This window comes from Etheostoma cragini, chromosome 9, assembly GCF_013103735.1.
Source record: "Etheostoma cragini isolate CJK2018 chromosome 9, CSU_Ecrag_1.0, whole genome shotgun sequence".
NCBI classification, from domain to species: domain Eukaryota; kingdom Metazoa; phylum Chordata; class Actinopteri; order Perciformes; family Percidae; genus Etheostoma; species Etheostoma cragini.
The window spans coordinates 23,752,316-23,766,680 of record NC_048415.1 but is presented as its reverse complement, the minus strand read 5'-3'; the positions used below and the strand labels follow the sequence as shown (position 1 = coordinate 23,766,680).

General features: G+C 40.4%; 3 protein-coding genes across 16 annotated transcripts in view; 2 read left to right on the top strand and 1 right to left on the bottom strand.

Annotated features, from left to right (window-relative positions):
* LOC117950076 (cyclin-dependent kinase-like 5) overlaps positions 1-10,601 on the top strand; it is a 36,951-nt gene extending 26,350 nt beyond the window's left edge. For 2 of the 5 annotated variants that reach the window (XM_034880774.1, XM_034880775.1), the window contains exons 10-19: positions 2,094-2,174; positions 3,234-3,400; positions 4,685-5,729; positions 6,159-6,260; positions 6,688-6,793; positions 7,185-7,308; positions 7,527-7,632; positions 7,866-7,988; positions 9,721-9,882; positions 9,968-10,601. In XM_034880774.1, coding sequence (XP_034736665.1) covers positions 2,094-2,174; positions 3,234-3,400; positions 4,685-5,729; positions 6,159-6,260; positions 6,688-6,793; positions 7,185-7,308; positions 7,527-7,632; positions 7,866-7,988; positions 9,721-9,882; positions 9,968-10,327 — 2,376 coding nt within the window. In that variant the 3' untranslated portion in view covers positions 10,328-10,601. The remainder of the gene's footprint in view (positions 1-2,093; positions 2,175-3,233; positions 3,401-4,684; positions 5,730-6,158; positions 6,261-6,687; positions 6,794-7,184; positions 7,309-7,526; positions 7,633-7,865; positions 7,989-9,720; positions 9,883-9,967) is intronic. The other 3 variants (XM_034880776.1, XM_034880777.1, XM_034880778.1) reach the window with 3 other exon arrangements.
* LOC117950109 (AP-1 complex subunit sigma-2) overlaps positions 6,370-14,365 on the top strand; it is a 26,141-nt gene continuing 18,145 nt past the window's right edge. For 4 of the 9 annotated variants that reach the window (XM_034880839.1, XM_034880836.1, XM_034880842.1 and 1 more), the window contains exon 1: positions 6,383-6,401. The gene's annotated coding sequence lies outside the window, so the exon portion shown is untranslated. Of the gene's footprint in view, positions 6,402-14,365 lie in introns of all 9 variants that reach the window. The other 5 variants (XM_034880838.1, XM_034880840.1, XM_034880833.1 and 2 more) reach the window with 4 other exon arrangements.
* The window catches only part of LOC117950107 (retinoschisin-like), a 4,343-nt gene continuing 3,206 nt past the window's right edge, over positions 13,229-14,365 (bottom strand). For both annotated transcript variants that reach the window (XM_034880831.1, XM_034880830.1), the window contains exon 6: positions 13,229-13,681. In XM_034880831.1, coding sequence (XP_034736722.1) covers positions 13,529-13,681 — 153 coding nt within the window. In that variant the 3' untranslated portion in view covers positions 13,229-13,528. The remainder of the gene's footprint in view (positions 13,682-14,365) is intronic.

Below are 14,365 nucleotides of genomic sequence, written 5' to 3'. Positions count from 1 at the left end.
TAAAGGAAGGCCATGATAAGTCTTCAGTGGCAGGCTGGTGGGACAACAGACCTGGGCCATCCTTTCCTTTCCCTCTCTGCCCACGTCTCAGGATATAATTATTAGTTTGCAAACTGCCCCTCAGTGAATACCCACTAATGAGGACCCTGTTTGAAAATGTTGCATTTTTTTAATTTATGGACACTTGTGGGTGTAAAAATTGGTGAATGGGTGTAGGAACATTTGGTATGGAGCCTTAATTCCAGCTCTCAAATATGTGAAAGTATTTTCTTTTTCAGTGAAATGTACTCTCCAGTAAGATATGCACATGTTGGACAGTGATGTTTGTTGACTAAATATCTAGCGCCTGCTATTGTTAGCACTCGCTCAAAGAAAAGAAAAACTCTTCTCCTCAATATTTCTATGCCTGCTGTCATTTAAATGAGTAGAGAGCTTCACCCTGCCAGCAAGCTTCACTGATCGGTGGACATTCACTTATTTAGCAGCTCTCTGACAGTCAAATTATCTTAATAACAGCAGCGAAGACCAAGTGAAAGGAGAAAGAAGAACCCAAACAAACAGTTTTTATTAAAATAATGCTGCATCAGACCAGAAAGAAACCACACAACACTCTTGAGTGAACACAGGACATTTTGATTGTTCTTTTTATCACGTAAGCCACCTACTTGCCGCTTGGAAATGTGTGATGTAAAAAAGAACAGCTTCCGGACATTTTTTGGCAAACAGCAGATTCAAAATAGTCATAAGAAAAATGTAATTAAAATAAAAGACTGACGAGACGGAATGTGGAAGAAATCACGTGCAACAGGGCTCTTGTGAGTCAGCGAACAGTGGTTGCAAAATGTAATTTCAGGAGAAGCAGCGTCTGCAGGGTAAAATTTAACATGACAAAGTGGTTATAGTCTTTATTAAATATTTCACAATAGCATTATTATACTTACATGACGGTTTTATGTTAATTTAGATAAGTTGTCATTTCCCAAAGGGGTAATTGGTTTGGTTGTACATGCACAGTGACAAAAAAGTCAGACAGGTTACTGCATTCCAATAGACATACTGCCACAACAGTAGTGACACTAACATGCAAAGTACCAGATATTCCAGGAGGAATAGGATTGGTGTAGCTGAGCGGCCCACTTAGCCACTACAATAAATAAAGAAATGCACATATTATAGTCGATAAACAAATTAAAGCCTCAAGCCAAGTGATGGACCTGAAAACTGGACCAATAAAACAGGTAATTCATGTACAGTATAACCATTGATTTGTTAATCTCCAGATATTTGTACAAATGAACCAGTTCAAACTGCTGATTATTGATTACGATTGGTGATTCTTACTTTTTCCCTTTTTGAAGATCAATAACCAGCCTCTTTTATTACTAGTATTTACAGCATAAACAAGTCTTAGTTGATTTTGCCAACCCTTCTGGACAAAAGTGATAATTTTGTCTTGAACCATAACCACAAAATAAAACCTAAAAAAGTATATGTATATAAAATATAATATATAAGTATAAGTATACTTACAGCAAAACTTTGCCTGGAGAAATGTCTCTATCCTTGGTGTTGCACTTCCGGTGCTGCAGGAAATTTCGTCGGATGCATGTATTTGCGTCAATTTCCGTTTCCTTCCGCTTTCTTTTTTTGGAATTTTAAATTGGTCTATTCCTTAGGACCATGGTTAACTGCTCCTCAGATCTCAGATGCAGGGTAAATTGAGCGGTTTTAAGAAATGGAAATAAACTAGAGCATGTTTTTTTCCCATCCCGGAATGCTGTGTGGAGTAGCCAGACCCTCCTTCACTCCACATCGTGCAAATAGTCTGGCAAAGCTGCGTTACGTTAATCGTGTCCTCTCATTTCTCGGGGAATCGGACCCGGGGACAGGCGTTAAGAATAGCACTATAGAAATATTCAATGTCAAAGAAAACAAGCTGATTAAACACGCTGTACTCCTCTACACATGAAGCACAGGGGAATGATATTGCTGGTCTTTCTACAAAGTAGTGCTTATTCCATCATTTATCACTTAGGCATTTGTTGTGGTTACATTTTATTTGCTATACTTATATCCACTGTTTCTTGTTTTAGTTCCCTGCTGTGAACCACCCCCAAACCTTGGAGCGCAGATACCTGGGAATCATCGGCGGAGCCCTGCTGGACCTGCTAAAGGTAGGGATTACAGTTCTGGCAAAGCTGCTCTACTGCATTGATGTTTTTATTTCTGCCTTTTGTCAGTTTCAGTTTATTCCTACTCACATGCTATCGTTAAAATAGATTTTCTAAAAAACCCAAATTTTCACCAACTACATATCCAATAATTGCATCATTATCACTTTTTTTTAACGTCGTGACTGCATGATGCCTCTTCACTCCATCAGCATCTTTCAGCTCATATCCTGGTCCCAGCACTGCTGTTATTGCTGTGCCTGCACTGTAAACAGGGGCTCTATGTCAAGAATGTGGGCTGTGCTTGTGCTTTTGCGCTTTTTCCCAGCAGATAATGACTCACTGCTAACATCATCATCATCTCAGGACTGACTTTAGCAAGGGCACTCATCTCTCTCATCACTTATCAACCTTCCTTAAGTTGAGTTTAGATATTGATTTAACAAAATATGCCAATGCTAATTTCTAATGCAAAGCTGTATGACTTGCACTGAGTAACTGTCTGTCTAAAAAAGTAACTGCTGCTATAACTTTGTATAACTGCCGCTTGTAGAGTCCATAAACTGTCCTCGGTTCACAGGTTTTATTATGCCTCAATGTTGACTGCAGCCGCGGCCCAAATCACATCGCCATTTAAAAAAAAAATAATAATAATAAAATAATAAAATAAATTTTTTTTTTGCTGCAAAGTCTTTACTAGATATATTATATGAGTCTGGACAGACATGGATATAAACTGCAACTTGACTGGTTGGGGCATACCACTACAAAGCACTAATGTTACTTTAGAGTGCACTTATACAGGATTCAGCTTTCATTACTTTATGGAGACAGGTTATCAAAAATATCTATTTGAGGAAGACAAAAAGCAAATGTCACAAATCATATTTCACATAATGTTTTCTGCTTTTTTGGGAATGTGAGTCACAATTAAATGTAGCAGCAGCCTGATTTTTATGATAATGGCGATGACTCATGATAGCATTACGGTTTGTTTGTGAAGTCTGGATGCTTGGGGTGTCTCCACGGCTCACAGGCTCTCTCTGGGTTTTTGTGCATTAGAACCTGCTATTGCTGAACCCGACAGAACGCTTTCTCACAGAGCAAAGCCTGAACCACCACGCCTTCCAGACCCTGCGGCTGGTGGAGCGCCCCGGCCCACCCACACCTACACCTGTACGCTCCTCCAAGAGAAAACCTCACCATGGAGACAACACCACCCCCAGCAGGTCAGCAGTCAGCACCATGGCTAGTTTAAGCTTGCCACTGTCTCCATGTTGTTCAGATGGATAAGTTAAAGCCTTCTGTCTCATGCAAATGTGACGGGTTGTCTTCAGTCAACAAACCTCCCAAGGACCATTATCTGCGTTGTCTGTAGCAGTCACGACATTTTTGCAGAATGTTTCGCCCTTTGTTAGATGATTTAGACTTTTTCGCAAGACTCAATCCAACATCCAACTAGAGCTGACAGAGGAGGTAGCAGTTCATTTTCACATTCACCACATAACACAAACACATATGGACCCGACCTATTTAAAAAATGCACGTAAAAAAGATTTTGTGTGTCAGGGCACCTTTAAAATATCTTCTTTACATAGTGGTCCTGGCCTGCCACATCATGGTAAATTTGAGCTCCCACACATTATAACAATTTAGATCCTAAAGAGCTGTATCTATCTATCTATCTATCTATCTATCTATCTATCTATCTATCTATCTATTTTGACTATGGCTAGGATTACACAAATGCTGGTCTCTTGCACTCCAAAACTTGTAAATAGCCTGGTTCCTGGCCTCTTAGGCATTTATAAAAATTAGTTGCTGCTAAATACTGAATCCTGTAAGCAGTGTAAACATTTGATTTACTTAACTTGGTTATTTTATTGTAATCAATGGTATAATGTACAGTATCATTGTACTTTGTACAATTTATAAGTGGTAATGTTGTTGCTTATAAAGACCCTAGTAATATAAATTACATGCATAGTTGTAGTGGTCAGTAGTCAGTTCTTGATTGTATCATTGCCAACATAACATTTTCTTGTTACTAACATAAAGAAAACTTTTTTTTCTATTTTATAAATGTAGAGATGCTCTAGACTTCTTGTACTAATCGCATGGGACATTAAGAAATCCAATTTAAGCAAGTTTAGTATTTACTATTTGGGGCATAAGATTTATTCAGAATCTCTTGTCTATTTGTCATTTGTAATTTCAACATTTCAAAGACGCATTTTTAACTCCCTAATAATGCTGAATTGTCAAACAGAAAAAGCTCACAATCAACTGGAGATTTTAAGTCTTTCACATATAGTTTAGTAGTAGTAGTAGTTGTCCTAAGATGTATCCCTGTGGAACACCACACAGGACTTCTCCTGGATCTGATAAGATGCCATTAATATATACTAATTGAATATGAGTACCTATCGCAACAAATAGCTACCAATTAAATTAAATGTAAAGTGTTATGAACATTATGTTGATGTAGGTTCTTTGTCTCTGCTCTTGCTCAGGAGCCATGGGGGAAAGAGCTCAGGAAGCCATCGCTCCAGCAGCAGAGAGTGCTCAAGCTTGCCCCGACACGAAGACTCCCACCCCAGCAACGACGGCTTTCTCAACGGCAACATGCCTGGAGCGATCAACCTCAGTCCCACCCTGCATCCCAAGAACTACCAGCCGCAGATCTTCAACCACTCCGCGTCGTGCAACATGGACCTGGCCAGCAGCAAGCTGCCGCATCTGCTCAGCCCTGGCGAAGTCAAGAGCAAGGGCGACTTCGACATGAACCTGGGGTCCAAGGTGTCCGACGGCCCCGGAGCCAAGTACCTCAAATCCAACTTCCGCTCACAGCAGAACCGCCATTCTTTTGTTGAGGGGAAGACCAACACGCTTCAATCAGGGGAGAAACACAGTCGACACAGCTACCTGGAGTCCCACAGCTCCACGCCCTCCTCCTCCAAGTTCGCCTACCTTAACTTGTCAAAAAGTTATGGCACACTTAGCGATGCCAAGTCAGTGGGGAACTTAAATGATGTGCATCTTTATGCCGATGAGCCTACATCTCGCTATTTTCCCACGAGCTGCCTGGACCTCACAGCCCCGAGCAGTCCAGCAGCCCGCCGAGCGGACAGACTGGGACCCGGCACGGCTGGCAGAGGAAGCATGCGCGCAGAAAGAGAGAGCAACACCCTGGACTCGTCCTGCAGGCGCTCCTCCACCCGCCACAAGGCTTCAGAGGAGGCCAAGTCCCCAGATGCCCTAGACCCTGGGGAAAGTGGTGTTGAAAGGAGCCATGCTCACTCTCTGTCCGCCCCACACGACCCTCTGCCTTACGGTCAGGGATACACCAGCCCTTTCTCCTCCCAGCAGCGGCCACACCGCCACTCCATGTACGTACGGAGGGACCATCAGAGGACACACGGGGCGGAGGAGGGGCTGGTGGTGGGGCAGGGGATGCCCACAAGAGCCAGCAGCCTCCAGCTCCTGTCTCCTCAGCTGCAGCACCGCACGCTGCCTCGCCACTCTGGGGGAACATCCAGAGAGGAAGACATGAGCAGGGTCAGTCATCAGCCTACACCCAACCTCTCAAACCTTAAGGAAAGCCTAAGCCTACATGATCTAATCCTATCAAATGCCTACACCATGTTGTGTTGGATGACTCTGCCTCTCAGTCTCAGTTTCTACAACAGTGCAGCCAGGATTTATTCTGGTGGCGTCTGAAAATATCACGATCCGTGTTTAGGTTTTTCAGCCAGATCTTGTTAAACAATTTCCCAGGTTTGTAGGAATGGCAGGATAAACATCCTATGGGCATTGCAGGTGTTGAGAGTGGGCTTTTCCTGTTCTGATATACAGTGAATTGTGTTACCTGTATATTTATATATACTGTATATATACATATAGAATATATTGTCTGCGCAGTGTATTTTTATGTGTGCTGCTGCAAAGCAGAGCTCACTTCATGCTTCACCATGTCTCCATTAACAGAGCGAACAGGCACCCACTGAGGTCACCCACGGCAGACCCCCAATAAGGGATTCCACAAGGGACAACACAGCATCTTTTCACACACAGCGGCAAAAAAGCGAGGTCCGACATTCAGCCTGCACCCACCATTCCCCACCCACATCCAGTCTTCCAAGAGTGGGATTGTGGGTGGATACTGCTGTCATGAACTTCTCTCTCTCTCTCTCTCTCTCTCTCTCTCTCTCTCTCTCTCTCTTTCTGTCTCTGCGCATCAGATGCCTCTTCATTTTCTCTGTGCTTTGCTTCCTTTAAATGTGACTACTTATGATTGCACAGTCAAGCTTGTCATCCATGCCCTTTCCGTTTGATTCTGTATACATTTATAGCATCTACAGATGTAGTTTTTTTATTATAATGACCACTTGTAAATCAATACGCCTCCTCTTTTTTTCTGTTCTGTCAGGTAAATAAAAATATCAGCTCAGATAGAGAGGCATGCAAAGCAGTTGGCCTTTTTTTTTACGTGACTGGATCTTCTGTTGTGACTCAGGTTGGCTTATACCATGACCAGCAAACAGAAGATGGGGGCTCTTCTAAAGAGAACCGCAACATCTACAGTGAATCCATGCCAAGGAGGGTGGGCAGCTTCTACAGAGGTTGGTTTAGTCAGTCTCGTCGTGTCTTTCTTTCACTACACTGTGGAGACCAAAATGTCAATGCACATTCAAGCATCAGACACTTACAGCACACAGTGTCTTTTTCAATAACTCAAAGGGACAGCACTGTATCAAATTCTACTCAGTGGTTTTGATGAACTGGATTTGGTTCTCTATTGTTGTCTGTAATTTCAGTTCTTAGCTGCAGATTACTAAAAAACACCACAGTCCTCCCCTACACTTACTGTCTTATTCAAATTTAGTTAAAAAAAAAGTCAAATATATACGGTACATTATTTGCAACAGTTTTCTTTGGGACAGATTGAACAAATTGAAACCAAATTTGTTTGTTTTACTTTGAATGAACTTTTTGTTGTTATTTGTTGAACAGTCCCTTCTCCCCGGCCAGACAACTCCTTCCACGATAGCAGGGGTCAGAGCCGGGGCTCTGGCCTGTCCGGAGATGGCAGCAATTTGACAAACCACTCCAAACGTCAGCCAGCATTTGACCCCTGGTAATGATCTCTTCTGACACAACTACAACAAAACATTAGTTTGTGTAAAAAAGAAAATCTCCTTGACAGCAACACAACTTGCTCTGGGAAACAATTTTATGGTGGATTCAATCTCACACACTGGTCCCAGAAATGGCCAGGTCTCATTTGGAGTTGAAATGATGGTGTTACATTTTTAGTTGGTTTTCACGCTCAATGGCCTTTTGTTTTATTTTTAGGACTGGCCCAGATACTGTAGTACTGAACCCCTCTGAGCCATCCAAAGAAAAGGAGAAGCAGGGTTTCTTCAGAGCAATAAAGAAGAAAAAGAAAAAATCTCAAATGGTAACTTGTGCGTTGAGTACTTCTGTGGATGTAAGCCACATCTGGATGCACCCTTCTATGCAGATGTTCTGCGATGTCAATACCTTGATTGTGAAGCTGTCTGTTTACATACTGTCTCTCCTCCTCTGCTTTTCAAATGGTTAATGCTTGCGCCTTAATACAGACATGTAAAAGCATTTCTTCTTGTTGTCATGTGCATCATGTGCCACCAGTCATGTGCCTCTATATTACAGATGCAAGTCCCTGAGGGAAGGCCTCCTGTCATCAAGAAATGTCTTTTCCCTCTGTTTAGCCCAAAGAATAACATAAAGCATAGTTCCTCTGTGCGAGTCCTCCCTGTAGTGTCCTCTCCCATGGTACATGCTGTTTTACACTCTCCTACTCACCTCATAACTCCACCTGACATCGCATGCATTGACAACAATAATCCAGACTGTTTCAGTGATTCAATTTAAGTGTATTTTCAGTGGTTTTCTTTGATTATTTTATGAGGGAAAATTAATTCACTAATAAGGCGGATGCCAACACAAACCAGTCAGATCCATATGTGGGGTACAGTATCAGTACAACTATTATCAGTAATTGAAAATTAGGCAATAAAGTGCCTGTTTTGAATGTTCACATTATTGAAATTTGATCATTTTGTAAAAGTGGATCATACTCTTGGAATTTTTAATTTAATGAAACACAGGGCTGTTTACAAGTTATTTTCCCCCAGTTAAATGAATGGATGTGGCTGGTTGTTTTTGGGGTCAGTCCATTTGCTCGTACACACAGCCCTAACAGCATGCCTCTGGTTAGGAGCTCAGGATGATTGGGAGCACTCTCGCTTGGGTTAGGCTCAGATTTGAGGAGTCTGTGCCTGGTTTCACTCATGTTCAGTGGTGGAATGTAATTTAGTACATTTACTGAAGTACTGTGAGTCAAGTACAAAATTGAAGTCCTTTTCCTTTCATGCCACTTTCTACTTTTCCTTTGCTACACTTCAGAGAAAAATATTCTACTTTTTACTCCACTACATTAATCTGAGAGCTTTAGTTACTACTTTACAAATTACGATTTTTGCTCACAAAACACCTGTAGTTTATAAAGTACAATGTTTTATTATAAATTAAACTACTAAACAATATACAGGCGGACAGCTGAAGTGAATTTTTCTGCATTGAGAACATTAACTTTTAATATGTAAAAACTACATGTTCCTGATGATACTTTCACTTAAGTAGCATTTTCAATGCAGGACTTTTACTTGTAACAAAGTACTTTTACAGTGTGGTATTTTTACTTAGGCAAAGGATATGAAATAAGTCTTCCACCACTGCTCACTTGAAGCTTTACTTCTTACCGACATCACACAGGCACATTTGATCAACTTCTCTGCTGCTCTCAAAGTGAATTTTAACCAGGCCGCGATCTGAGTGTTGTTATGCAGCATAGATCAGGAGGGAGAAGCAACCAAAAGATTTGATAAACATAAAAGCGAGCACATTTTGACTTGTTAAGCTGACTGTCAGTGGCAGTAATGGTTCAGCAGAAAACAGGTGTTTAATACTCTTTCTTCCCCTCACATTTCTATTTATATGTGACAGTCTGTTCAGATGCTGACAGGGGGTTAGTGCTGATGACAGAGCACAAATAAATGCAATCTGGCCAGAAGGAATCAGGCAGTCAGACTCAGAGATTTTGGAAAATAGTGTTTGCTGCATAAAGAGTAGATCATTTGAAAATACTCAGGCTTCAGGTATGGTATGGTAAAGTATACATGTAAATATATACAATCAAGCAAAAACGTTATCAATTATTAACAATAGGAGTCGTCTCTTGTCTTCCTCTGATCAGTGAATGTTTAGGGTTTCTGGCACCAGATGCATGCTATTTTTATGACTTCACTGCACTTGAGACCAAACAAGGCCTATTACCAAAAATAACTAATGGCCATGGTATGTTGAAACATGTAAATGATAACATGACACACATACAATTGTGTTTCTCTTTGCTAATTTTTAAGGTTTTAGTAGCACATTCTGTGTGTCTGTTGTTGTCCTTTACACTGAGGATTAAATGATAGTTACACCCAATGTGTCAAAGGTTCCTAGTGAAGGGGTGGATACAGTCATCCAGAAGTCCTCCAGGTCCTCCGGTCACCAGAGCAGCCGCCACAGGACCCGGGACAAGAGCAGAGACCGGGACCAAGAAAGAGACAGGGATAAGGACTGGCCGCCTGAGAAACTCTCTGATTCCCACTCTCCGGTAAGTCTCAAAGGAAAAAAAGTCTGTTCTTGTTTTGAAATGTTTTCTTGTTTTACATGCCAGCCATGTGGATATGCCTTTTCAGAGTCAGCCATTGAAGTCTCTGCGCAAACTCCTGCACCTTTCCTCCTCGTCCTCCAACCAGACTGCACAGTCTGATATGCGCTACCAGCCACTGCCTAACCCAGCCTCTGGTCAAGGTGGTTTCACAGAGAGCCGTGGTCACTCAGGGGTCAGTACGCCCCAGCTGAAGAGCCGACAGACTGCCTACCCGCTGCCCGGACAGCTGGAATCTGGCTGGCACACATCAGCCCTGGGTCGCCCCGATGGAAACCCCTACCCGGAGCAGATGAGCATCAAGGGAGGCCAGAATGGCCACGGCTTCGGACGCCCCTCCAGGTCTCGTATGCCAAACCTCAACGACCTGAAAGAGACGGCTCTGTGATCTCCCATCACCCTACCGCGCTCAGATCCACTTCAGACTCCTCCGTTTACCCTCCGTTGCTCCTACATGTCCCTTGCGTAACAATAAACCTGCTGACTACACACACACACACACACACACCTACACACACACATGAACACACAGATACCAAACTATTAGTTTGAAACACTGCTTGTCTACATTTTTTTTAAAGCTTCCATGTTTGATAGTCTTTATATTATTACTTCTGTAATTCTTATTATAATTTGTATTATAAAGTAAATATATTACAAATTAAAAATATATATATATATATATATATAAATGGATAGATAAAGTGTAGATTTTAAGTGTAAGTATTTTTGTTTCTATTCAATATAGAAATATAGTACATTTTACTGCGTAGTATTTCCTTAAGACTATTTAAGGCATTCTAAACTAATCAAGTTTTATCAGTTACAATGGAGATTGGTAATGTCAGTAACTTTCCAGTGTGTTCATCTCACCCAGGATTGTAACTCTTCTTCCAAGCCGTCTTGCTTTTGAATGTGTCTGTCTTTCTGGTTCCAGATGCTCAAATGTGCAACTGCAAGTCAAAGCAGTCTTGACATTGAAAATATAGCTGCAATGCAATTTTTCTGAGTTGGCACTGACAATCTTTAAAGCTTAGATCTATTTGTTCTTTTATTAGGATATTTAGGTTGTTATGTCTTTTGTAAAGCAGCCATTTTAGACACTATGGTGCCATAAACTGACAAAACCCCTAACCTATTACTCCCTCTGTAGGAGAAAATGAAGCACTGCATCTACTGTTTTCTGACCATGAACTAACGGTTAACCATGTTAGTTTAATCCTCATTTTAAAATATCTTTTGAACAATATATTATACAATAAAAACCATGTTTGCACCTTAATCATTACAAATAGAACACATAATAACTGGTCCTTGTACAGACTTTACCGACGATCCTTTTGGTAGCAATGTAATCTAAAATTAATTACTGAAATGTTTATTTATGTCAATGTGTTGAAGCACCATAATGGATGAATCATACAGCAGTTCAAATCTTGATACTTTGCCCTGCAAACTTCAAGGATCCAGTTCATAACAAAGGATAACGTTTATACTGAAGGATGGGATGCACTCTGATAACTTCCCTCGCTACCAGGATTCAAGGAAGTCTGTTGCCAATTTCTTACTTAACGATTTTACATAAGCAACGTCCAAGTGGTTCTACTTGTCTGTTAAATACATGTATGAATATATCCAAACTATTATATAAAGGTCAACTGCTTTGAATATGTGATTTATAAACAATTTTTGCAAGTTTTATTCCCCTAATCATTGTTAGAAAGTAATTTTTACACAAAAGCCATTCTGGGTGTACAAGTGCTGTGGTTCCCAACCTTTAGCTAACTATTTCAAACATGTATATGTTACTTTCAACTAACTATTTCAACCGTTTATCCATTACTTGAGCTAACTATTTCAACCGTTTATCCATTACTTGAGCTAACTATTTCAACTGTTTTCCCATTAGGCCGACTTTTTAAATTATTATTTTAACCATGTATTCATTAGCCTACTTTTAGCTAAATACTTCAAACAGCTATCCATTACTCACTGACTAACTTGATGCTAACTCAACTATTTATTCATTAATTTTAGCTAACTATTTCCACTGTTTAGTCAGTCATCAACTGTTCATTCACCGCTATTTCAATCATTTTGCCACTACTTTAGTTTAACTGTATCCAATTTTTTTTCAGCTTTTTCACTTTCCTTTTGTGCTAGCTATTAACGTTACTACAGTTTGTTTTTGCTTACTAATTTAACCATTTATCTATTAGGCTACTACTATTTAGCAAGATAATTCAACCATTTATCTATTCCTATTTCCTATTTTCCCCTATACTTTTAGTCAACTATTTTTACTGTTTATCCATTTATTTATTTTAGCTTTTTCACAATTTGTTCATTACTTTTGCTCTAGCAAAGTGTTTATTGATTAAGTTGAGCTAACTATTGGAACCATAAATCCATTGCTTTTCACACACCCTCAATCGGAACACTAACAAGTCAGGTCAAATTATTTCAGCTACTCTTAAGTTTTTCCATCCCCTCATAACTTCAATCAATCACTGTAGTGTATTTTTATCTCGTTGCAAATACTGCCCCACTTTGGACCAGCTTATAAAAAATCTTAATACAGAACCACGTCTGGGGGCGGATGCTCTGTACTGTAACATTGTTTTCTGTCTGGGAAAAAGTGCCATGAAAGTAGCTTGGCAGAAATAAATCCTAAGCTTTTAAATGATGCACTTTGAAGAGACTGTATGGCTCAGCAATATTGCCCTGACTCTCTAAATTCTTCCTCACTTCATGTTCATCATGTGCACGGTGTGTGAAGACTGAACACAGAGCCTGAGGCTTACACATAAAACACTCTGTCCAAAACATGACCGTATTGTATTGTGTATCGTGCATCTGTAAGGACCGTACACACTCTCTACTTGACACAATACATTTCTCTCTTTGGATTACTGTTTTGCTGAATAAGCACTGTGTATTATATTAATACTGATGTGTGACTACTTGTTTGGTAATATTTATAACAGGAGATGTTCATCAACTGTTAAAATGAAATCAAGTATTGCATTTGTGATTTTGTTACAGACACAAATTAGTAGCATAGTCAGTGTTAATCTGCTTTTTTAAAACAGAGCATTTATTGTACATGAGAGCATAAACCCTCAAATGAATGCTTACAAATTTTAGAATATTCATGTTATGTAACAGTAAATCTCAAATAAAACAAACTAATTTGATTTGAATCTCTACCTGAAGAATCTTCTTTGTAAGTGTGTGAAAGAGTGAGAACGTTTATGAATAACTAAACAAATCAGTTTATTTTTTTTAATCCAGTAGCTTTATTGAAGAACAGGCCTTTAAATTGCATTTTTAAACTCTGTATGTGCCCAAAAAAGTCCTATTTACATATTAAAACAGTTAATTCTTCCAGACTTTAAGACAGATAAATAGTGCATCCAACATGTCCACCTTCCCAAACTTAGTTTGCTTTGAGTCTCATTACAGAGAGGAACGTTGTAACAAAGTAACATGATGGATCTTTTTAGTGCTGGACCGATGTCCCCCTTTTGGCAACGGCAGGTTGGCAGGGGAAGGATGGACAGCGATTAAAAAGCAGGCTGAGCCCACTTTAGGAACACTTGTTCATGCACATCAGCAGCTCCATCCTTATGGCGATGCGGGTGTGCCAGCCCAGCGGCAACAGGCGGATGTAGCGAGCTACAATGGGTGGGCGCAGCAGGTTCTGTACCATGGAGGTGCGGTCAGAGTTCCCATAGAAGACCTGAAGAGTAGAAAGTAGACTGCATGTAAAGATTTACTAGATCACTTAATCATGTCTTCCCTTCATTCTTCTTTTGGATCAATTTACTCAGTGACAAAATGGTTAGGAAACACATGTTATAATGATTTGTACTTTTAGTGATCCAAAGTGGGGAAATTAAAATTTACAGTCTGTTTGGTAGTAATCACTACATACACGGGGTTGGGGGGGGGGGGGTACGGCTCCTTGCTCAAGTGCACTTGGCTGTGCCCAGGAGGTGAAGTGGCATCTCTCTAGCTACCGATCCAAACCTCGTACTTTGGTCCATACGGGGACTTAAACCAACAACCCTCCGGTTCCCAATCCTTCATTAATCGATTATTCATTTGATCTAAGCCAAAAGTGACTTTTTCAAAAAGTCCAAACTCCAGAGATAACAGAAAAGCAGGAAACACTGGAGAATCTGGAACTAAAGAATTTCAGATTTCAGTTAGTTGGTCTATCAACAGTTAATCGATCTACCGTTTCAGCTCTGGTCCACATTCCAAAAAACGGCATGCTAAGCTCTGCTGTGTTGCTGGCCCTATAGCATATGGCATTTCAATCAGTTATTTCATTTCCAAATACACGCTGGTATCATCGTACGTTGAATCCCATTATTGAGGGGAAATTACTTAATTCAGCATGTAAGTGCAAGCGGGGGGG